The sequence below is a fragment of the Chelmon rostratus genome, chromosome 3 (genome assembly GCF_017976325.1).
Source record: "Chelmon rostratus isolate fCheRos1 chromosome 3, fCheRos1.pri, whole genome shotgun sequence".
NCBI lineage: Eukaryota > Metazoa > Chordata > Actinopteri > Chaetodontiformes > Chaetodontidae > Chelmon > Chelmon rostratus.
Window position 1 is genome coordinate 6,600,757 of NC_055660.1, and position 25,488 is coordinate 6,626,244.

The following is a 25,488-nucleotide window of genomic DNA, read 5'->3' on the forward strand; positions in this document are numbered from 1 at the left end:
ACAGTGCACCGTCAAAACATTCAAAAGAAGGCTTTACAAATGTCTTATGTCTGTACGGAGTTACAGATACTCACAATGCTGTTTGGTGAGAAAGTGGTTTACTGTTTTACTGGGTGAAATACAAATGCAGTGCATGCACCGATTTGTTTAACAATAAAATCACATCAAAAACATGTTATGCATCAGTGGCTGAATTATGTCCAAAAATGTATTGGAAATAAAATGGAAATATCATTGTTGATGATGAATGAATGCAAATATCAAAGAAAAACTTTTTCCTTGGCGATGGGATTTTCTATGCACACAAAAGGTAGACAGATAGACTTCACTGCATTGCATTTGGGGTTGAGTGTCTTGCCCAAGCACACTTCAGCACACAGGCTGGAGCAGCAAGAGGTCGAACCGCCGACCTTCTGATGAGTGAACAACCTGCGCTACCGCCTGAGCCACTGCCACCCGTGTCGATAGAGAGATACTTAAGAGAGGGAGAGATGTAAGACTGAGGTTGAAATTAATAGCCTGTGAATCAAAGTAATATTTATTTCTACTTTTTTCCCATCTGTGCATGTGTATCTTTGTGTTTGTGCATTTAGGCTGAAGCCTTTTACATCATACAAGTTTCGGATGCTGGCCACCAACGATGTGGGAGACAGTGTCCTCAGCAAAGAGACGGAAGCTGTTACAACTCTGCAGGATGGTAAGATACTGGGAGCACTGATGGAGCAGGGGAGGAAAGAAGGAGGAAGATGACAAAATATGTGGATTTGGAACCATGATAGAGAAGTGTTGTAATTAGATGAACAGAACCATGTCTGTATGTCTCTTTCTTCCTCACTCTTTTTCTCTGGTTTCTGTTCAGTGCCTGATGAGCCTCCAGTGATCCTCGCAGTGAAACCAACAACCACTACCTCAGTCCTGGTGCAGTGGAAGGTATTTCCAGACTTCTAACACAACCGTGATCCCTAAGATACACATGCATTATATACACACACCTACACAACAAAACTTTGAGTGCAGGTTAATCACCTACTTGGAGAATGAGACCCCCACAGGCTTACTACGTTCAGTGTTTGTACGTGTGTTTGTGCTTCGTGTGTGTTTGTGTCTGTGGATGCAATTATCATTATTTATTGAACCAGGAAAGTTCAGAGGGCAGCACCGACAGATTGGAGGGATGGCGAGAGGGAGGGACGGACAGACGGAGGGACAGACAGTCCTGGCCGGGGGAGAGAAATGATCAAAATCTTAATGAGGATATACCAGCAGGAGACATTTTAGAGGGCAAGGGAAGCAAACATCAGCAATATACAACAACAGAGGAAAGAGAGAGAAGGGACAAAATAAAGCTGGTTTACAGCAACAGTGACATGTGAATAGGCGGTAAATAACGCATGGCTACTTCACGGCTTGTCACTCTTCCTCTTCTGTTTGGAAGTGTCTTCTCTCATTCCTTCGAGCCCTATGTCAAAGCACAAGAAGGCAATGAAAAACACCAGTCACCAGCAATTTCATCATCCTTTACAAGAGTGCCTAACCCACTGAAGCATCACTTTGTCTGCGCGGGTTACAGCCAGACCAATCCACCAGCCCTTTAAACTGGACTGTGCTGATAAAATACTGCTCTGCCAGCCTGCCAGTGTCCTGTCAGTCACCTCGCTACACCAAGAAAATGAAAATGAGCTGAGTGTAGAATTGTGAGAAATGGAGCTCTAATACTCCTTTGTATGTGCCTGTGTGTGCTCGTCTGCATGTTTCAGCCTCCCAGTGACGACAGCATTAACGGGATGTTGACTGGATACCGGCTGTATTATAGAGAGCTCCCAGTAAACACCTCCAGTTTCTCCGAAGCAGAAGTCCAGGCAACCAAAAACAACACCACAAGTGCCCTCATTACGAGTAAGTACCGATGCTAATGGTTACTTTTCGCTAAGGCCCCCCCCCCCCCCCCTTAGTAACTGTTGCTATGCCTGTCAGACTCTCTGTCCTTGCACAGCAGACTGTCGCTAGGATATTTTATCAACTGTGGCTAGATAGCTAGCTGAACTAACATTAGCTCCATTAGTTTGTTAAAGACATATTTTTAATGTTTCCAGCCAACTTGTTTTACAATGAGAACACTTTGGAAAAGTCCTAAATATGCTTGTGATGACTACATACATGATATTGCACTAAAAGATTGAGGTTAAAGCTATGTAGCTGTAGAGCTGGATCAAAGGACACCACAAAAAACAAAGCAGAGATTGTTAACATTGTGTCCAACAATGGAGAGTTTACCTCGGACTTCCTTGGATTGAGTGAATCGGGTGCTGACTGAACTGCACAGGCCATAACGAATGAAGCTCCTCCATGATGCAGGCTTGGATGTCTTGACAACAAAGCTGGTCACTGTGTGCACAGATGGGCTGCTGTCTGCGTCGATATGTCCAGCAGCATTTTAGCAAAACTGCCTCTTTGAGCAGCGCAGAATGCGCGAGGGGTTTCTTAGATCTTTACATAATAAAAAGCGAAGATCTCATCTGTCACATCGTCTCTCAGCCCTGAAAGATGACCACAGAGACCTTTGACCCAAAGCCAGCTGATGACCTGTGGACGGAGACAGGAACCTGCGGGGAAGATTGTGTTTATTAAGGCTGTACTATGTATGGGATACCAAACATCATCTCCTGGTACTCTCCTCAGTACCTTACTAAAACACAGTGATGTGCACCCCTGTGCAGACTTATTTTCACTTAATGTTTTACTGTTAACATTTTAAGAAAAGCTGTTTTTAGGATGAGGACTAACCAAGTGTGCTTTGTATGAATAAGTACATTGACACTGTAGGGTTATGACTTTACTTTGTGTTTGCTGAAGATCTTTTTAATGGTTTATTCTGCAGTGCAAAGCCAGCGTTTTCCATGTAAGCTGTTTCGCAGTGTTTTTGAAAAAAAAATTATTTAGAGGTCTTTGAAGAAAATGATGTTCTCAACTGTATCCACATTATAGCAGATACCAGGGATGAGCTGTGTAGCCACGATGAGAGACTGAGCAAATGACCCTCAATGGACCATTGTTTTCTTATGAGGCCACCAATGCTGCACTACAATTCACTCATATTAAAATATTCTTATTTACTGTATAGCCTGAAGTGTTTCGTACACGATAGACTGAGGTATCTGCTCGACAGTTCTCTTTCCAACTTCCACTGAGTCTGACAACGGCATTGAACATTTTCCTCTTCCACGCTTTTTTTTGAATGGCATTATAATTGCACAGTTTATTGTTGAACTTGAAACACGTATTGATTTGCGCTCTGTCTGTCTGTCTCTCACTCGTCTCAAGCCAAGAGCACCTTCAAGACAGTCAGCAGTGCCTCGCTAACAGAGTTTGAGTTGACACGTAAGTCATTTAAGGCAGCAAGTAAAAGTAGGAAGTAAAGCCCCTGGGGTCTTTATGTTTTCGATTTTGTTTTAGTGAACTTGATAATAACCAGTTTGTAGAATAAGAAGAACAAGAGGCAATGAAAACTGACATATGTGCTTTAGATGCATGTTGTATAATGCAAATCTAAGTATTTTTTATTTCTTTGTAGAACTGAAGAAGTTCAAACGCTACCAGATTGTTATGACAAGCTACAACATCATTGGAGAGAGCCGACCCTCCGCCCCAGTTGAGGTGTCTGTTGGAGAGGCAGGTAGGTAGAAACTCAAGGAATCTGTTAGAGTGGTCACAGTTTCAGTGTGTGGTCTGCACATTTCCTTTTACAAAAGGTTGCACTTGTTGGCTAATGCCAGAAAAGCAGTTCCATTGTTGCATGTTGTTTTTCAAGCTTCTTTTCAAGCTTATCTTTCAAGCCTCTCCCCTGTGTAAAACATTTAGTACATTCTTAGAAAGTTGCATTGTGGGTACATAAAGGAACGTTTAGGATGGAGCTGAGCCTTTACATCGTCTTACATCAGTTACCTTGGGGGTATAAAGATCCTTTTTTCTTCTTTTAATCTATCCTGACTTGTCAATGTATCACTTTTTAAGCATGGAAGCACATTTTTGACCTTGAAAATAGTAGATTAACAGACCAATCCCATCTCAAGTTCCACTTACTTGCTTATTCCGGAGCGTTTGACCTTATCGCATAGTATTCATCAGCAGATGGAGTTGCTCTGATGTTATGGTGATGGATCTGTTCACATACAAGCTCAGTAGCTGTCACGGTTTCGTCCATATCGCCAACGGATCTGCATTTGAAGACTGTGTGATTCGGGTGAAACCTCTGAAAAAAGCCAGTAAAGAGACCTTGACTTGGAACTGTTTGCTTTCTATCTCTCTTGTCCCCTTCTCCTTTTCTTTCTTTGTTGCTTTGTCTTGTTCACACCTCCTGTCTTCCTCTCATTGCCTTTGTTCCCTAACATTGTGTGTGTGTGTGTGTGTGTGTGGGTGTGAGGAAGAATGTGGACACATCCGAATGTCTTCAAAAGCTGCACAAGGTCATCAATTTTGCAGTAATGGCCCAACCACTGTTTAAATTTCACCGGAGAGTCAAACCATGGATCCATTAGACAGACAGTAGTGCAAATATATCTCTCATGCATGCACACGCACACATGCACACACGCACACACACACACACTCACAAACACACAGACACACACACACCACTACTACTACTACAAGGCAGACAAACGCACAAAAACAGAGCGCAGGTGAACAGATTTGCACGTTATTATGGCGACACCGACACGCAGATTTCGCTCACCATCTCACACTCTTCCATCAAACCAACATTGCATTCATATTCAACGGTTGAGTGTAGCGTGTGTGCGTGTAGGCCATGCATATCACATGCAGAGGAGTGAGAGGTGTGGATAAGCAGGCAGAGCGGGAGGGGGGTGCAGAAAAGGCTGGAAGGGGATGATGAAATGGGGTGATATGGCCTTTTCTCTAGCCTCTAGTGCACACTGCTGAGTGTTCATGCATATGTGTTGTATAGTGGAGTAACAAGGTACAGCCTTAGGCCCATTCTAATTGGAAAGGTAGAACATATCTTCCCCACTTCCCACTGTAGCACACACACACACACACACATGCACACACAAATACTCAGCAGCAGTCTAACGAAACACCTCGTCTTCTGCAGCCCCATCGGTGGCCCCTCAGTCTATCAGAGTGTCTGCTGTTTCTCCCTCCATCCTGGAAGTGACCTGGGACACACCCCCCCTCGAGACCCAGAATGGACTCATCCAAGGATACAAGGTGACACGCAGAAAACAAACACGAATACACACAAAGAATTCCTTCTGACAGACACATACACAAGAAAGAAAAAAGGCCCAAACACGCACTGGAGGACTTATACCATGAGTGTCCATGTGATGGAAAAGCACACAGCACTGTCGCTGTCTGTATTTAAAGTGCCTCCGTTCTTGTCTCGGTTTTGCTCTGCTGCACCTTCAAGTGTCCTATAGAGACGAGAGAAAGAGAGGGAATTAAGCTAGAGGAAGAATCTGAATATCCCTTAATGGTTTCAATATCACTCCTCTGCCTGTCTTCCCCTCAACTCCCCTGTCCCACCCCCTCGCTCTTAGTACTTCAAACACAAGGATATCTGTCCTGCTTTAGACACATTGATTTCTACTGGAGTAGTGGGGGAATAGAGAAGAAAGAAGTGAATGTAATATTTGCAGAGTGAAGGAATGAGATGAGCAAGTGATCCCAGTAGAATCCTGATTAGAGAGGAGGATCGAGGGAATACGTTTAAACTACCAGAGACGGCTGGACAGGGGGAGGGGAGTGTGAGGCAGAGGGGGGTTAATGAGATTAAGACGAGAGTAATAGAGCAAAGAAAGAATGTTTAATGAATTTATAGGTTCTGACTTCTGTTAACAACCCTGCTCTTTTCGATGAGCAGCACAGACACCAGGTAGGACTGGAGGTAAGCTTCACTGCAAGTGTGTTTTTTGACAGTTTACTGAAATGCTCCAGAGGGCTTGTTAAACACACTGAAGATGATGGGTCAGGAGGAACAGATAGTAGCAAACAATGCTAGCCCTGTCAAGTGAAATTTCCCACTCACACCAGACGTAAAGGTTATCAAATGTTTATCTGGGCGGATTTTGTGCAAACCATACTTTGACTGAAGCACTCCACAACTACAGATTTCTTTGTAGTATCAACTTATAAGAATTTAGCATATGAGATCATTTTCATCTTAAAGACACTAGCAACGTCCATCATGCTTTTTGTACCAAATTCGGTCAGTCATTTCTAATAGAAGAGAGCCACAAACCAAAAGCTGAAAGTGATGAACCGTTGCCTCCTTTGCAAAGCAAACGTCCAGTCGCTGTTTTTCATCAAGACTTAAGATCCTAAATCTTAAACAAAAGATATTGTTGGAAAATCCATTTAAGGTTGTTGATCTTATCAAACCATATCATAATCATGTTCATGACAGCTTCACATTGTTTTTTAGACTAATCCTGATCGTCTCACACTCTTACAAAAATACCAAAATAGATCCTCTAAACAACAGTAGAATGGATTACAAACTGGCCTGGATTTTTTTTACGAAACCAAGTTTATTAACAGCAAAATGGAAATATCTCTTTTAAGCAGACAGTAAAACATTTTTATTTTAGATGAGTTAGGATGAGTTAGTCCATATCTCATTATTTTAAGAGCATGTGGAAGGACAGAGATGGTATAATGCTGCCCTCAAGTGCTACTCATGCTGCTACTTCCAAGTTTGGAAAGTGTAAATATAGCTTATGATGCTTTGTAGAGCTTCCTGTTAGGAATAATAACAAAATGAACCTATTTACAAAAAGTAGCTCTTGGCTGTTTTACTTTATAAGCCAGACTGCTCAGAGACTGTTGAATATATATACTTATATATATCAGATAAACCTTATACAAACAAAAACATAACACTGAATACTATTTACTTGAATTACCAAATAAAATGATAATTCACTTTTGTGAATGTTAAGTATGATTAAAGATCTGCATACACATTAAAGTGTATTTACTGTTTTGTTGGTAGACACTGAACCCACATTTATAATGATATTCCAGAGAGGACTGCATCAAGTAGCAAATAGCAAAAAAATAAATGCTACATGCTGTTGTTGACTGGCATGACAGGGATGCCAAATACATCAAATCAATCTTATCAAATCAGAATCTGGCAGTTTGTCACTTTGCATCCATCTTGATGTTCGACAGGCAGAAACCTGACATAATGTTCAGTCCATCTGTGCTTATTAAAGCCACGGTTTCATAATTCGGCTGCAGTTTGATTGAGCTGAGGAACCATCCGGATGCTTGTCAGTTAAAACGTCCACGTGCTGCGGATGAACACCTTCAAAGCGAGAACATACGCTGCTCTGGTACATGTTTGCTTTTCTGGGAATTTGCACTAAAAGCTAAAACAATTAAGCTTAAAGTAAATTAAGCATCATGAGAATAAGTACTGTCAATGCTGCTTTGCCTATTTTCTCACTGTACACAAGGCTCTTGAGTATACAAGATACTTTTTCTGATTCATGTCTAATGCATGAGGCTCAACTGCCTCTGTAACCTTGCTGTTAGTGGTATCTGATTTGGCTGTATGTGTGAGGAAAGCCAAAAATATTTCCTCTTCGTTCGGCTGGGATTAAACGACATGCAGTGATTTGCAAAAATATAGAATTAAAGTAAGTAGCTGGAGGTTTAAAGAATATTACAGTGGATATGCACCTGTCCAGTACCGTTAAGAGCGGGAGGCAAGCTGTTTTAATGCATCAAACACATGTTACTGGATATGCATTTATATAGGCTGATTACTGGCAGTGCAATATTAAGTATATTGCATCTTTTTTTGTTCATCCATTACGTACAGCCTGTTTCATTAAAAGTATATGACCTAGGCTACCATATAAAGTCAAACATTCAGGATTTTCTAGAATACTTTGTTTTTTCAAAATCAGTTAAGTAACACATTTCTCAGGTCACCACAGTTGCAAATATGAAACTTAACCAAGAATGATGAATTGGTCCGTCTAAGATGCCAAAAAGCCCCAGAAACATAATCGCTCAATGAAAACTAACACAGAGTCTGAACTTTAAGCCTACTTCATCACAGCTTAGAATATGTTTCACTGTAAAAAGCCATTTTTGGCATCATTAAAATGTGATGTTCACAAGCTACAAAGCTGACATTGATCTCATCATACTGGGTATGATAATCAGCTGACCTTTGTTTGATCTAAGCTTACAAGGACTGACCGAAGTATCCCGTGTGTCTTCATTACTGGCTGATGTCATGAAAGTTAATGGTCATGTCCGTGATTATTGGCTCCACATAAGCATGACAGCATGAAAGTTTGCCACTTTACCTCTACTTTACCCCTCTGTTAAACTGTCAACACCAAAACAAATACTTGATACCAAAACCAACTTGTCCTCCTTGTAAAACAGCACATGAGCACTCTGTATTATATGGATCGATTAGCAGACCTCAGGAGGAAGGGACAGAAAGTAAATACTACACTATTTAATTGTAGGAAATGAAGTGAGGGGGAGGAGAATATAGGAGCAGTGCAGGTACTTCTGAGTAAAACAGAGCCAGTGTTGTTGACAGTCTTTTCCTGTGTTGCAGATCCACTACTGGGAGAGGGACAAGCAAAACCAGAGTGAGAAGGTCAAGATGATTTTTGTCCCAGACACCCGCGTGCATCTCACCAACCTGACCAGCTACACGCCTTACCTGGTCACCCTGACCGCCTTCAACACGGCTGGAGACGGCCCACCCAGTGACCCCCGCGGGGCCCGCACCCTGCAGTCCGGTACGGAGTGGAGCATCTTATCATAGTCTTTTTGGTTTTCTTTTATTCCTCTTAATTTCTTTGTCATCCTCCATGTGTCCCGCAGCTCCCAGCCAGCCCAGCTACCTGTCCTTCTCAGAGGTGACAGAGGGAAGTGTCAATGTGTCCTGGGGAGCTCCGCTCACGCCTAACGGACAGCTGGAGGGGTACAGGGTCATCTACCAGCCCACTGCTCCCGTACAAGGTATGCACACGCATGCTTTATATACAAACACACACAAATACATGTTGAGGAGGACACTGACATTTCTCTTAAACTGTCTGTGTGAGAGCAGGAGTGAGTAAAGTGGTGACAGTGGATGTGAGGGGCAGCTGGCAGCGATGGCTGAAGGTTCGAGACCTAACCAAAGGAGTGACGTATATGTTCAGTCTTCAGGCCCTCACGGTCAGCTATGGACCACCAATAAAAGCAAACATCACTGCTCAGCCTGTACAAGGTAGGCATGGCCGTAACTGTGCATCTACTTGAAATAATCATCAACTTGGGCTGCAAGAAACCATTATTTTCATTTTTTAATTATTCTTCTGATTCTTTTCCCTATTAACCAAACATTTGTTTGGTCTTTAAACTGTAAAATAAAATCCTAATCCTGTTGACAAAAACAAGTATGTGTGTCCCCTCTCTGACACTACAGGCTCCCCGGGGTCACCTATGGAAACGTCCATCACCAAGACGTCCTCAGCGCTCACTATCCACTGGTCAGAGGGAGATATCGGTGCAGCACCTGTCACTGGATATGTTATTGAGGCTCGTCCTTCAGGTAAGCTCTAATATAAAAGCCACACACAGGTAAACCACCTTTACATCAATTCTTTTCATTCATCAAGGAGGTTACAATTATGTTTTATGTGAATGTCCAATGAGTGTTGATAGTAAATGTAATCAGCTGAAGCAGTGAATTCCTCGGTGCATGCTATATTGATGGAGAAGGCTGAATTCTCCGGTTCACTGAGCGACGGCGGCAGTGCCGACATGCACCAGATGTCATTCTGATGCCCACACCCATGTTGCCCTGTATCACCACCCTCGTCTATTTTTTTGTTGGCCAAAACATAATGTTAGGTGACAAACATACTTTGATCGTATCTTCATGATCCGGAAGAAGGTCTCCAGCACACGTCTGTCCAAGTGAGGAGTAAAAACTTATGCTAAGTAACACACACAGGGGCTCTGTTGGGGTTGGCGTCAATGACAACATCCAGCAAAAACTGCCTACGCTGAAATTCATTGCAGCAGAATGATTTACTTTCTGCTGGCGTCGGAGGGCAATTTGAGCAAAGGCACCACCAGTCGTTGTTTGCTCTCGGCACCTCGGGTTCTGGATGGTCCCTGCTGGCCTCTTGCACAGCTAAAGCAGCCACAGCCTCGGCCTTGTTCGGCTACACTCTGGATCGCATAAATACGGCTGAATATCCAAGTCAGCCAAGACACTGTAAAATGTAACCTTGTCTGTAACATCTTCAGCGCTCATATTTTGGGAGGCCATTTTCGCTGTGGGAAGCATAGCAAACTTTAAATACAAGCAAATTAATGTTTTGTTTTTTGAGCGCATCTTGGACGCCCCCGGCTACCCAGAGGCGGAGACTATAAAACCGAGCTCAAATAGCTTGTAGTTCTTCTGCCCCAACAATGTCACAGGACACATCAAATGATGGCGCTGGTGCCAGAAAAACATAAGATTTTGCAGCAGGAGAACAGGAGAACAGTGAGGATGTAATGCTTCAATTGACTGTAATGACTGTTGATTTACAATCAACGCTGATTGGACATCCACATAAAACGTGGAGGAATCTCCCTTTAATTTCCCCTTGCACTAAACCTCACTGAGTGCAGCTTTCACTGGATTCATTAAGACCTGCTGTGCAAATCAAGTCAGCTGCAATTTTCTAATAAGCATCAACAGAGGTGTAATACCTAAAGCAAATGGCTGAGGGAAGCTGTCTCTGGTATTAATCTGCCACTGATAATAAAGGTAATAGCCATTTTATTAATAGTAATAACAGTAATCATCTTCCTTACCACACTGACATCATCATTATCATTTCAAATGTAATTTGACAATTTCTCATTTTCTTTCATCACATTCTGACAACTGAAAGAGAAAAATTCTCAGATGAAGCACCCTCTCTCTTGTCTTCACCTATCAAACTGAGAAGCAACTCCTCTTCCTCTGTCTCTCTCTCTTTCTCTCTGTCTCTCTCTCTTTCTCTCTGTCTCTCTCTCTCTGTCTGTCTGCAGATGAGGGAGTGTGGGATTCCTTCATCAGACTCCTCCCTCCCAGCAGCAGGTCTGTTTCAGTGCCGCTGGAGCGCCTCAGGTCGGGGATCAGCTACGAGTTCAGAGTCATCGCTGTAAATCGCTATGGTTACGGACAGCCGAGTACATCCTCTGCTGCGCTCGCTGGTAAACACACACACACACACACACTCTCGGACACACACACGCTCTGGTGGAGGTCAGGCTAATGAGCAAATCCAGGGTGATCCAACTTGCGTGATTGGAGTTTGACTGAATTTCTAGTCAGATGGAAACGCTGTCGGAAGTTACTGTGATCGGTATGTGTCTGCTGCCATCTAGAGGCCGAGTCACACAACTACAACTGTGCTTATTGTGCACGGAGGACGGCCTGAAACTGTCTCCATTTTTGTTTTCCATCTGTGGCACAACACCAAATTCAGATATTTATCAATAAATTAGATAATAAATGAAAACTCTTGAATCCAGACTTTTTTTCGTCTTCCGCTCTCTTGTCTAATAAACTGATCTGAGGAAAGAGAAATTTCCAATCATCTTAAGTGTTTGTATTCAATTGTTTGAGTAATCAGCAGGCTGAGTTTTATGTAAGAAAATGCAGTATCTCAGTTGAGGAGTCAGTCCTCCAAAATTATAATTCATAGACTTTGAAGACTGTTCTCTGGTCCTGTGGGACAAACCACAGCTCCGATGTGAATAAAAGGAAAAGGAAGTTTATATCTCCCTCATGTGTCCCTCCTTCTCTGTCCCTCCTGTCCGGTCCTCTCTCTTCCTGCAGCGCTGTCGGACCGTCCGTTCTATGAGGAGTGGTGGTTCCTGCTGGTCATGGCCCTGGTGGGACTCATTCTCATTCTGGTCCTGGTCTTCACACTGCTCCTGCATGGACACAGCACCAAGTACAAGGCCTGCGGCACAGGTCCGTGGCTGCGATGGTCACTCTAACGTAATGCTCTATAGGCTGACATTGATGCAGCTGGGTGGAAACATGTGACTTTTTTTGAGTTTGGTTTTTGGATGCAGTTTTGTCTCCTCAGTCACACTCAACAACAGGCTCAGCACATGTAGGGTGCATGTGATTTATAATGTACTCCAGTTTTTGTGATTCTAAAAAGTTGAGACATGCATCGCCTCACTTGTACTGTTAGTAGAGCAGAATTGCCTGTAGCGGTCTTGTTCCTACAGGACCACCTGTGAGGCTGTATGAGAGAGGAAAACAAGGTCAGCCTTGTTCCTTCAACAGGATGATTGGGGACAAACAGCTCCCTGAAGCAGCTCAACAAAAATTTTCTCCCTGAAGCACCGCTGTAATTTCTGTAGGTTTTTGGATATTGCTTTCGGTCAATGCTAAAAATAAGCTTCCTGATTAAGACACGTTTTTAGTATTAATTTAGGTTATGCCAGCTAATTAAAAAATCACAGCTTGCAGCTATAGCTTACATAAAACTAGACTGGCTAATCCAAAGTGAGATGTCATTTAACTGGAATAAGAATGACTGTTTAAAGGCTGTAACATGTTGTAACAAGACTTCTAACACTTACATTATCCATTTATCAGCATCTTCCTGTGTTAGGTCTCATAAAAGCTCCAAAACCTGCATGAAAGGGTTCCCATTCCTGCTATTTTAACTGAAGCCCCGTTCAGATCAGATTCAGTCCTCCATCCTCAGAAAAAAAAAATGCTAACCAGTTTTTTAAACTCAAACGAAGACAGCTCGCACCACCTCCACAAGGTCAGTCAGGGAGCTCAGCAGCCTGGAGTCTTGCTCAAGGATGCTCACTAACATAGATTGACGGACAAACTCCCTCCTCAGTATGACAACAAAAAAAGTGCTAGTTTGTCTGATGTGTTGCCCAGTTACTCTTCTAAAGCTCTGGTTCTTAATGTTGAGGCTTTTCTTCCTGTTTTTATCTGAGTTTCCTTTCCTCTCAGGCTTCCTGTGATGTTCTCAGTTGTGGGCACAGCAGCGCTGTTACAGTCGTTTTGCCTATGTGTGTGTGTGTGTGTGTGTGCGTGCGTGCCAACAGTTGTAATACAAAGTTAGCCCTGACAAGCGCAGGTTACATCAGGACAGCTGTTAATCTGAGTTGCCACGGAAACCTTGGCACAACCTCTGGGCAGCGGAGCGATCAAACAGAGTGAGGGAGGTGCCATAGGAGGAGAGGGGGCTGCCAGGATGAGCACACACATAAACTAGAGGGAGGAATGAATGGGAGTCAGTGAGGAAGAGCACGTTGACATTGTTTTCTTTATTGTCCCAATTTTTGTGGATATTGATGGATACAGTACAAAGATATTCAGTGTGGTTCCTCGCTGAATGCCAAATTGTGCATCCTAATTTCATTTGCTTCTTATTCTCAGGCCTGAGAGGTAGCTGAATACACAATGAATAAAACAGGAGATTAAACATAAACTCAGTGTACAGAGAACACAAACTTTTCAGCTGCTGCCCCACAGGAGTGACTGAACTGCTCTGGATTTTAGAATTTATCTGAACTAATTCCTTCTGATCATATTACTTTTCTGCAGGGAAGCACGTGTCCACAGCGGAGGAGTCAGTAACTCTGGACAACGGAGGTTTTACTGCTCTGGAGCTCAACAGCAGAACACTCAACACCAAGAACTCCTTCTTGAAGAAGAACGGGACCAGGTGTGCACTCACACATGCACGCACACACACACACCCACACACACAGACACATGCACACACACACCTTCCTGGATTTGTTACCATATTCCGTCATGGGGGCCTTTATTTACCTCGACTGCAGAAGGTACCAGGCTTTATTTGAAGCAGGCTTATGTTAGAGGCAGGCCTTTATTTTTAATTTTTAATTCCCTCTGTTTTTTAATGGAATTTCAGTTGGTCTTATGTCAGTACCAATCATTTTTAAGAGACTGCATTACGCTGTTAATACAAACTTAACACTTCCTGACCACGCCATTATTCGAGACCTGACTTTTATTTGACTAGTATTTTAAATGCGAGGAAATACAGTATTCAGTTTTCATAGATGTTAAATGTATTGCTGATGTGTGTGCATGTCCAGGTCTCCTCCCAGGCCCAGTCCAGGCGGTCTTCACTACTCTGACGAGGACATCTGCAATAACTATAATGGAGCCGTACTCACTGAGAGCACCACACTGACAGAGAAACCCACTGAAGTCTCCGAGTCAGAGGTATCTCTCTCTCCATCTGTTTCTCTGCCTCTCTCTCAAATTTAAAGGCTTTATTGGCCTGAAAGGAAAGAAGCCTGACATTAAAAAGAAACTTGTGTTCCTAAAACAGCACAAAATTTTAACTTAAACACACTGCAATCAGCCCTGGTGGCCTGAAAATGCTGACTATGTAATATCAGTGTCCATGGTTTGAGACCAGAGCCTTTGTTGCCTGTCATCCCTCATCTCTACCCACGTTTCCTGTCTTTTCTCTACTGTCTCGCATTGGATAAAGGCACAGATGCTTGGTTAAAGCTGATTAAACGATATTGTCATACTCTTGGAGTATGAATTAGGAATATGATTGATAGAAAGTTCTTTATAAGTAGAAATTGAGTTCTTTGTACTGTAGTTGTGTCATCAGCTCGTGGTGGAAGAAAAAGAAGTGGTGGAGGTGAAAACTATAGAGAAACTCCTCTAAATCACTGAGCTCTCTCCAACATTTTGCCTCCACTGCACTTGCTGAATTGGCCATCTTAGAAATATACCTTGTAATTTCAGCATCTTCAGTTCAATTTCAACCTTTCCCCATGTTTCCTGTCTGTCTCTACTGTCAAATGATGGCAAAAGTGACAAAAACTAAAGATAATGGTCAGGCACAGATGTGCAGGTGCTTTTGATCTTTGTGTTGACACTTAAATTTCTTCCCTGTGTGTCCATCCAGTTAACAGACAGCGACTACGAGGACGAGCAGCCCAAGCACTCCTTCGTCAACCACTACATGAGCGATCCCACCTACTACAACTCCTGGAAACGGCAGCCCAAAGGCCTCAAAGGGATCAGCACTCCTTTTGGCTACGAGGAGTGTGCCACCGCAGACACGGAGCCCTACTACCAGACCGTGGTCACCCAGCACAACACAGGCGGCGCATACACGCCCACAGGACAGCCTGCACACACACACGTCAACCCCAACACCAACCCGCCAGGGTCACGCACCCCTGTGACGGGATTCTCCTCATTCGTTTGACTCTAGAGACGAAATCTGCACAAAGTGATACACACACACACGTACACATAATGAAGGAGGGGGGCCGGTGTGTGTTTGGACTAGAGGAGACAGAGCCGGCGGCTTCGGAGGAGAGCGGAGGACGAGATGAGGAGACGTGGGATGGACTGGTGATGAAACAGCCCTTCATGCCCCAAAGAACTAAACCTCCACTTCTCACTCGCCTTCTCCCCTCGTTCACAAAGATCCTCACTGTGTCGACGAGTGTGTATGTTGCTCTCCTACTCTGTCACTGTGCTTACACACACAGTTACTGTTCTCGATTCACACACACACCCACACACACACACACACACACACCGGCATATACCACCAGATATTCATGCCTATTCCAGAGACTCTCTAATGAGAGCTAAGAGGGATGACTACATGAGTCAGTTTGTGTAAATGTCGAGGAGAGAATTCAACCTTGAAGTGGTGGAACCTGGAATTTCTGCACAACGCTTCTCCGTTTTCTGTAATTACACATAAGTGCACAAATACACACACATGCACTCGCTGATGCGCCATTTCAGCATCTCCCAGTGGGAGAGAGGACCTTCAAGTTTGAGGAGAATTATTAAAATATGGCACAGAAGGGAGCAGCTTTTGATGACGGACTGCTTCATGTACACAAACACGGAGCTGTCAGCTTTAAAATACCACCACACAGAGGAAAAGGAAAAAATAACAATAATCACAGTTCTTGGACTTGATAAAGGACGGAGAGCGAGCGAGCGTGAGTGGGGCTTCTTCAGAGCTGAAGGCATTCTCAAAGAGAGTGTTGCGTGGTTTCAGAGAGCGACATGTGATATTTGGGGGTTGGGTTGGACTATATGAAAACCATGTTTTTTACTGTCTACTGCCTGTTGTCAGCGCTCCTTACCGCAGCCTCCCAAGCCATAACGCTTGCACTGAGCCTAACCCCACACATTTCATCTTGATTCTGTTGAAATTTTATTTTTTACAAGTTTGAGTGTGTGTGTTTGAGTGTGACACACAAGCATGTGTGTATAGGTAAATGGCTCTACGCGCAGTTTAGAAGCCTGTTCATCGGACTCTGTCGTTCATTGCTAAGCAAAGTGTGCCATTGTATGTATGTTTGTATTTTTAAGATGGATTTTGTACAGGGAAGCCCTTTTTACTTGTGTGCAGTTGTATGTAGTTTGGCCACATTTGTGTTTTCCAAAGCAAATAGTGAAACAGTGCCGGAGCAAGTCTTCAGCTACACTGACCCATGAGAAGAAAAAGGAGAAGACAGAGTCAGGATTCCTAAAAAATAAGTTACAATGAATGAGTGTGGAACAGGATCACATGATATTTTAGAGAATCAGTCTTGTTCAAACTGAGTGTGATTGAAGTTAGACTCATCAGGCCCCACTGTCTGTACCCTGGTCTTATGTCCAGCAGCCAGCCTGGCACACATGTACTTCGTACCCCTCTTTAATTGAAAACAGAAATCATCTGTAAGTTTCTGCTCATGTATAATTTAAAGATTCTCCTCCCAGCAGCCTCCCTCACTCTATCACGCTTGTTTTGAGTCCCATACAGTGTGTGAATAAATGGTCATTGTTTAACCATATGTCTTTTTGGTCTGTTTTAGTGCTGAGACAGTGAACATGTCTCTTCGGATCTCCCACTACATTAACTGAATTAAAGATGCGCCTCAACATTTTGGAACTGCCTCAGTGACCCTGAACTGAACTGAACTGTCATCTGTTTTCAGTGTTTATAGTTGAAAACAGTACAGAGACAATATATTTAATGTTTGACATCAGCTTCATTGATTTTTGAAAATATCTGCTTATTCTGAATTTGATGCAGCAACACGTTTCAAGTTGGGACAGGAGCAACAAAGGACGGGGAAAGTTGTGGAATGCTTTGCATTCCCATTTATTTCTGTTTTGCACAGTATTTCAACTTTTTTTGCAATCAGGGTTGTAGTTTTGGTTTATTCGTCAGATTGTGAGGTATTTCCAGTAGAATGGAGGAAAATGAAATTGTTTCTGATGCTCAAAGTATTCATTTTGCTTAAAAATTCAACAGTAGATGTGTGTCTTTCCAGAATCAATTCATTTTAATTGTTCTCAGAGAGCAGATGGTTGTGCAGCAGTGAACACAAGAAGCGCATAATAAAAGCACATAACATCATATATATACAAGAGAAATGTAGAGTGCCCAAATTAAAACACTGTAATAAAAATGTTAGATTGTGAATTAAATGAAATTTAAAATCAGATTATATAGAATGTAGGCTCTTCTTTGTCATTTGGGTAACTTGACCCTATAAAATATGCATTATGAATATGAAGTGCATGATCAAAGACACACTGCGCTCTCTGGTGAAGACTGTAAATGTGGTCTGTGCAGCTCACAGTCGCTGTAGCCCCCAAATGCTGAAATGAAAATTACACTGTTAATATGTTTTTTTTTAGATTTTCAGACACAGGCCTTCTTTTTTCACCCCAAATCCTGCTAAATATTGGATCTGTTATTAAGGGTATGCATCAGTGATTTAGCTTTGACACTTTTAACCTAATTTTGCTGATAAAAGTTGTGCTTCAGTTTAACTTGTAACCGAGTATTTTACCAGTATTATAGCTTTTATTTAAGTAAAAGATCTAAATACTTGTTGATTAACAACAACTAATGTCAAGTAGGCTAATATAACCAGTGATATAACCAGTGGTGGAATGTGACGAAATACATTTACTCAAGTACTGTATTTAAGCACAATGCTGAAGGGGCTTAATGCTACTCAATACTTTTACTTCACCACATTTCAGAGGCAAATATTCTACTTTTACTTCTCTACATTTATCTGACAGCTAATTGCTTTATAACAGTTTTTCTTCTATGAAAACATTATTATAAATTACGATAAAACATAACTGATACCCAACAAGTAGTTAAGATTAGCACTAGCTTAATGAGTAATGACATTTAAATGCTGCTTGCATGTTAATGGATCAGTAATAATAATCCAATAATGTAACATACGCAATAATGCATAGTAGGTATTTATTCTTCTGAACTTTAAGTATGTTTTGCCTTTTATACTGATGTACTTTGACTGAATTACAATTTTTGTATGCTGTACTTCCACTTCTAATTGAGTATGTTTAAACTGTAATACACACACACACACACACACACACACACACACACACACACACACACACACACACACACACAAAGCTTTTAGGACTTGAATCGTTTTTCCACGTTTTTGCCGGCCGCTGTCATGGGTCGTGTGTCTCCCCGCCAGCAGGGGGCGCTGTGGGGCGGTGAACCAGATCCAGTGACACTGTTGTGATGACCGGAAGAAGGACAAAGAGAGACTGACAGCATGGCGGATAGATTTTTCACTCCATCCTTTGCTATTTAGTGTTTTGTTGTTGTTATAGCGTAAGATTAAATGTCAGTGATTTAAAGCGCAGCGCCGCAGTGAGTGAGAGTCAGTATCTTCTTATAGTGAAGAAGCAGAATGCGACACTTCGCGGCTCGGAGCTGAAGCAGCCGTTACACCGCCGTCTGTTTGTCTGTCTGTCTGTCTGCGTCGTGACTTGTGACCCAGTTTGGTTTGGTGAGTTTGCGTCTCCTCCTCCTCGATTACTGCTTAATACTCTTCTCAGTACTCCGTCTTTGTTCGGTCGCTGTGTGCTGTATCGATACACACCCAGGCTCTGTCAGTTTGACGGACCGGTTCGTTTACGTGGTGAAATATGACGGTTAGAAACCCTTACACATGGATGCAGAGCTGTGTGAACCGTTAGCTTCTGGTAGTCTCAATATCTGCAATATAGTGACTTTATAGTGATCTAGTTGCAGTTTATTAGGTATTTTTCTCCCAGTTGACAGTAACTGTGCTAGAAACACAAGGCCCTCTGTCAACAGCTGAACCTCCACTGTGCAACAACAAACATCTGTAATCCCTAACTAGTGTAGGGGCCCCGAAGGGCCCCCAATCCCCTGACAGGGCCCCTGTCACTACATCCTCATCTGAACAGACACTGCCGCCTCGGCGCATCATATGACGCGCAGCACGTGCCGCCCCTTGCACCAATAGGAAGGCTCGCACTGTAGACCACACAGCAGGAGACCACCAAATGTTATGGAGGGTTAGTTTGTTGTTGTCTGTTTCTGATTAAAAACAGCGTCTACTTCGACTGGATTCTCGCCTGAAGAGACAGTCCTCAGAGCTGTGGCTCACCAGGCACTAAAGTGATCTTTTCTGCCATTGTCTTTGTAAGTGGTCGACAGTTCAGACTTAAGACTTAAGTTTTCATCGTTAGTGAGCCTGTCATTGTCGACTGAGCCCACTCTGGCGCTCTTATGTTTTTTCCCCATGCACATTCTGCAAAGAAAGCAATAAGTAGCCAATCAGAGGCAGAGTAGGGCAGGTCTTTGTGGAATGTGGGTGTGGGAAAAAATCGATCAAATACCATAAATAATAAGCTGCACAACTGCCAATGATTGAAGTTTGAGGGTCTAACAAAAATATGCTGTTGCTGTATGGAAAATGTAGGAGCCAGTGATTAAGTGATACAAGGGACTAAAAGTCAGGCTATCTTAGCATCTACTGCATGACTTTTTTTACCGTTCTTCTCTCAATCTGTCTTGCAAATCCCCAGTTTTCATGGAAGTACAGTACAGTAGTAAGTTGCATAAATTCTCAAATACTTAGTTTCAAGAAAAACTGAACATCATAGCCTTCATGAAGTAGGATTTAGCCGTAGCATTAGTTTAGCTAGGTGCGTCTAATAAACTATTAACTGTGTGTACATTGCAGTACAGAAGAAAAACATTACATACATTCTGAGCCTGAGAGTAACTTGTGTTTGTTTCTTTCACAGTTTTCCTAGACTGACCTGAGTTGGTTGAAACATCATGAGCCCGAACATGGACCAAAGAGGGGTTCTTCTTAATTCAGTAACTCTTACTTGAGTAAAAGAAGAAATCAAATTAGCCTCGGTGGGGAAAAAACACCAAAAACTAACAATGGGTGAAGTGACTGTTGAAGTAAAGGAGGAAGTGACGAAACAGGACTTCTCCCTTGAGTCACTCCCAGAGCCACTACTGATAATCCTGTCCCCGCCTCCACCTTTCTTACCTGCCCCTGGTGAACCGACCATGTTTTGGCATAAGTGGCTTAAAGCTTTTGAACACTATGTTGAAGCTCTCGGTGAAAACGAGCTCATCGACTCCAGTAAGTGTGTGCTGTTACAGAACTGCCTTGGCCCAGAGGGTCAGCGTATCTACACTACACTGATCCAGAGTGAAACCACGTATGCAGCAGCCATCTCAGTGCTGACGGTTTACTTCAGCTCTGGTCGCACCTCTCAGATGTACCGCCTTAAATTTCATCAGAGGGCTCAGATGCCCGGAGAGACTGTAGATCAGTTTGTGTCTGCATTAGAAGAACTGCTGAGGCCTTGCAGCTATGGAGACATACAAGACAAACTAATCCTGAATCATCTCATTGAGAAAACCAGCTGGCCACAACTCAAGGAGAGGCTTGTGTTGGAGAGGGAAACTCTGACCTTGGACAAGGCATTGGTTATCGGTAAAGAGGTCGAATCTGCTTTAAATGAACCTGAAATGTTTGGTATTCACGAGGTCAGTGTGGATATTGGAGATGATTTAGACCCTCCTGTGCACAGAAAAGCCAAAAGAGGACGTCCTCGGCGTGGCAAGAGGAGGACAAAAAACAAAACAAAACCATGCTCCACTAAAACTCCAACAAGATCGTCTAGATACAAAGATAACTATTACATTAATGATAAGTTGTATTCCAGTGATAATGACGAAGATGATGAAATCAGTGTGGCTGATAATGAGCAACAGTGGAATGAAGATGAAGGCTGCGACAAAGAAAGTGATGATGATGATGATGATGAAGAGTATGTCATTTCTTCAACTAAACTAAAAGGCCCGTACTGTCCCATATGTACTGGCAGGCGGTTCAGAGATGCAAACAAGCTCGCCAGACACATGAGGACGCACACAAAGGAGAAACCGTTCAGCTGCCCCATCTGTGCGATGACTTTCAGTCAGTCCTATCACACAACCCGACACCTGAGGAACCAGCACGGTGCCGGCCCCCACGTCTGCTCCACATGCGGAGAAAGTTTAGGGAGCTTTGCAGAGCTGCAGAGTCACAAGAGGGCGCACACATCAAAAGTTCTATCATGTCCCGTCTGTCATGAAAAATTCACAAACAGTGGTGCGTTTTTTAGTCATATCATCTCACATGGCAAAGACCAGTCTACCCAGAGAGCGGTACAGAATTCCCAGAAGAGCGATGAGGTGGAAAAACAAATAATCGACTCATGTAACAAGGATAATCACAAGAGTGATGATTGTAACAACAACGCTGCTGAGAAGGACGCAGACTCTGGTAATATTGATTCTCAGGATAACGGATCTGAAGTTAGTGTCAAGACAGAAGATAAGGACATTGATGAAGCTAAATGTCAGGATGGAGGCAGTCAGAAAGAAAAAGTTCCCTCTAAGACCAAAATAAAAGGCCATTTCTGTCCCATTTGTGTCGGCAGGCGCTTCAGAGGGCCAAACAAGCTCGCCAGGCATATGAGGACGCACACAAAGGAGAAACCGTTCAGCTGCCCGGTCTGCACTATGACCTTCAGCCAGTCCTACCACATGACCCGACACCTGAGGAACCAGCATGACTTAGGCCAGTACGTCTGCCCTAAATGTGGGAAAAGTTCAAGTAGCTGGCTGGAACTCAAAGCACACAAGAAGACTCATGCAGTCGAAGGCCTCACATGTCTTGCATGTGATAAACAGTTCAAGGAGAAGGCTGCGCTTGTGAGTCATCTTAAATTGCACAAAAAGGTCCAGTCTAGCCCCCGAAGCCTCATCTGCGATGACTGTGGAAAAGTATTTGGTCGAATGTATCATTTGAAAAGACACATTGTGACTCATCGCAAAGGATCAGACAGCGAGCATTACACATGCCCTGATTGTCAGAAGAATTTTGCCTTCCCAGAAGACCTCAACAAACACCTGGAGATTCATGTGAAAGAAAACAATGGGACATGCCCAAAATGTAACGAATCCTTCAGCAGTCCGGAAGAACTGGACACGCACATGGGGGTTCATGACAAGTCTTACACCTGCAACACCTGTGGGAAGAAGTTTAAGGTCGAGTACGCGCTGAAGAAGCACGAGCAAGGCCACCAAGATGAACAGTATTATTGTTCGTTGTGCCGCAAGCGCTTCATCAAGCTGTCTCACTACAAGAGGCACGTAATGGTCCACAACAGACGGGAATCCAGATGTCCACACTGTGACAGCGTCTTTCTACAGCTACGAGCTTTGAAGTATCACCTGCGGACTCATACAGAGGAAAGACCGTACCAGTGCAGCTGCTGCATTGAGACCTTTGAGGAGAAGGAAGATCTAGAGCAGCATTGCCTCAAACACAGGAAATTTAAGAGGGAGAGGCCGTACTCGTGCACTCGGTGTGATTACGCGTTCTCTACGCTAATTGAGCTGACAGAACACATGAGCTCACATGATGGAGAGCAGCCGTTGAACTGCCCCGTCTGCGGCAAGACTTTCCTCAACAAGAACAAGCTGGAGAAGCACCTGAGCATCCACACAGGGGAGAGACCTCACCTCTGCTCCATCTGCGGCAACGGCTTCCCCTCAGCCGCCAGCCTCAAGTTACACATCCACATCCACACCGGAGAGAAACCCTTCCAGTGTTCGCAGTGCAGTAAGAGCTTCAGGTCGTCCAGTGGGCTGCGGCTGCACAGCAGACAGCACATGGAGGTGCGTCCCAGCTACTCGTGTCCCGAGTGTGGCAGAACTTACGGCCGCATGACGGAGCTGAAGATGCACCAGCGCTATCACACGGGGGACAAACCGTACGCATGCACCTGCTGCAACAAACGCTTTATTAGCAAAGACAAGCTGAACGTTCACATGAGGGTACACACAGGGGAGAGGCCGTACTCCTGCCCACACTGTGGACAGACATTTACACAGACTGGGGACAGAAACAGACACATCAGTAAATACCACTAGTTAGATACTGTTGTCACTGAAGTCCAGTGAGGCTTTGGTTGTCGCTTTTGAATGATCGTACTGGTGGTTTTGCATGTTTGTATGGGTAGATAGCATTAAGAATCTATTCAGATTCCATTTCTTCTTATATTGTTTGAGACAGAATAAGAAACAAAGATATGCTCAAAGCTAACTTGGGCAGATTTCAGTTGCCATGAACACTAAATTGTCATAAATCGTGAGGTTATGTGATGTTTTTGAAGAACATCGATATTCTCTTGTAGAAGAAAAATAATAAAACACCACAATGTAAGGTCTTCAATCAGTCAACCAGTGTTCAATCACCACCTCTCTGACACAGTATCAGCAAATATAAGTTTTATGAGGAGTATTTAATGCTAGGGCTGAACATCACAAGTACAGCCCTTGTTTAACAAGCCAAACAAAATGTTAAATGTCTAAACACAGGCAGTCTTAAGAGAACTTAAAATAAATAAAGTAGATCTAAAATTGACCAATGATCAAAAATTAAGTAAAGAAGGATATGGATCTGTGCAAGCTTCCCATAGTTGACAATTTACAATACTTGGTGCTAGACACACATTTCATTGGTAACAAATGCATTGGGGGCCATGTTATTGGATTGTCCTGGGATTTCCATTTTTCCGATCACTGTTGAAATGATAAAGTGTTACAGAATGGAAATTATCATTCTGTCTTTTTGCAAAAATTACATATAAGCAAACCATAAACAGAAGCATTATTTTTGGATTATGGGTTGTTCCTTTACACATGAGTGACGGGCGTGCACATGGTTCCAGAGCTTTTATGTTCCACAGTTTGCCTTGTAGATTGGTCAAAAACTGGATATAATCAGGGCCATTTAAATGACACTAAAGATTTCAGAGGTCATGTTTCAATACCACAATATGTGTTGTCATGATATTATGTTTGTTTCGTTTCACTTTCTGAAATATTTATGTAGGCATCTCTGTAACCAAGCATTTCTTAACTGTTTAGAAAAGTGCCATGAAAATAAAACTGTTGTTCACTGCACATGTAAGAGGGTTTATGAGCAGTGTGTGTTAAAGGTAAACATGTAAACAGCGTCATTTTATTCACTTTCAGTGAAAGTGACAATCAGTCAGGTGTAGACAGAATGAAGTGAATGAGTGTGTCGATATATAAACCTCATAATCATATCTGTTAAGTAATTTTTCAGTGTGAGTTACTCAAAGCTGTGCCTATGATTGAGGGCCTTGATGCTAAATGGTCTTTAATAGATGTGTGTTGTCCCTCAGGGGACCGTTTCATGATGAAGCAGGATTTAATCCAATCAATAAGCTTCATTGGCGTCAGTCTTAAAGTTAAATAATTACAACTATACTACTGAATACAGTGAACTCGTACATTTTCCCTTTAGACATGTTGACAGGCAGAAAACAATGGAGCAACGCAGCAGGTTTTTCCATGCTGCAGCCCTGAGAGTTGTTTTAGTGATTTAGTTAATGTAAGCAAATGTTATTTGAATCTCGGCATATAATTAATTGAAAACTAAATGAAGAAAAAAAATCCGAACTAATACTATTAAAAAAAAACAGCAAAAAAAAAAGGATATTTATGACAATATATTTTGTGTGTGAACATGAAAAGGTAATTGAGATCAATAAATTAGCAGGACACAGGCAGTAAAAGTGATTATGTGTCCACATGACGGTGCTGTGGGGATGTAAAACTCAGAGGTACAAAGATGATCCTGCTTCCACACAACATACAGTATTACAGTAGTCCAGATAGTATTCATTGTTCATAATTTTATAAAATATATATATGCAAATCAGGCGAGCCTCTGTCAAAGTTGAATCATGTAGAAAGAAAAACACAACTGGTCTAAACAGGGACATGAGAATGCAAGAGTGTTTAGTTATGGTAGACCTTTGTATGAAAGTGTGCACAGCTGTGTTTAAAGACAGTATTTCTGTGGATGACTCTGCCTTGTATCAGTGAGATGTGTGTATTAATGTGTACCAGACACAGATATGAGATCTGTGTGACAGGCTGCATGACTGACTCCGTGTAGTAAGTAGTAGTAGCAAATGTTGATTTTTTTTATATAAATTATTTGATGATCATACAAAATATGGTGCATTGTTATAGA

At 42.8% G+C, this 25,488-nt stretch overlaps 2 protein-coding genes across 3 annotated transcripts in view; both read left to right on the forward strand.

Annotated features, from left to right (window-relative positions):
* Window positions 1-16,854, forward strand: part of LOC121626542 (protein sidekick-1-like) — a 230,513-nt gene extending 213,659 nt beyond the window's left edge. For both annotated transcript variants that reach the window (XM_041965127.1, XM_041965118.1), the window contains 15 exons: window positions 594-697; window positions 860-930; window positions 1,758-1,896; window positions 3,322-3,378; window positions 3,572-3,673; window positions 5,114-5,229; window positions 8,612-8,798; window positions 8,884-9,021; window positions 9,113-9,274; window positions 9,473-9,598; window positions 11,077-11,241; window positions 11,870-12,007; window positions 13,619-13,739; window positions 14,140-14,269; window positions 14,973-16,854. In XM_041965127.1, the coding sequence (XP_041821061.1) occupies window positions 594-697; window positions 860-930; window positions 1,758-1,896; window positions 3,322-3,378; window positions 3,572-3,673; window positions 5,114-5,229; window positions 8,612-8,798; window positions 8,884-9,021; window positions 9,113-9,274; window positions 9,473-9,598; window positions 11,077-11,241; window positions 11,870-12,007; window positions 13,619-13,739; window positions 14,140-14,269; window positions 14,973-15,278 (2,062 nt within the window). In that variant the 3' untranslated portion in view covers window positions 15,279-16,854. The remainder of the gene's footprint in view (window positions 1-593; window positions 698-859; window positions 931-1,757; window positions 1,897-3,321; window positions 3,379-3,571; window positions 3,674-5,113; window positions 5,230-8,611; window positions 8,799-8,883; window positions 9,022-9,112; window positions 9,275-9,472; window positions 9,599-11,076; window positions 11,242-11,869; window positions 12,008-13,618; window positions 13,740-14,139; window positions 14,270-14,972) is intronic.
* Window positions 16,855-18,639: 1,785 nt separating this feature from the next.
* LOC121604716 (zinc finger protein 420-like) lies at window positions 18,640-25,417 on the forward strand. Its single transcript, XM_041934293.1, has 2 exons — window positions 18,640-18,882; window positions 20,153-25,417. Exon 2 carries the CDS (start codon window positions 20,298-20,300, stop codon window positions 23,349-23,351), a length of 3,054 nt encoding a protein of 1,017 aa, XP_041790227.1. The 5' UTR covers window positions 18,640-18,882; window positions 20,153-20,297; the 3' UTR covers window positions 23,352-25,417.
* The last annotated feature ends 71 nt before the right edge of the window (window positions 25,418-25,488 follow it).

Excerpts from the sequence above, each read along its gene's own strand:
- LOC121604716 (XM_041934293.1), top strand. The coding sequence starts at position 20,298 with ATGGGTGAAGTGACTGTTGAAGTAAAGGAGGAAGTGACGAAACAGGAC.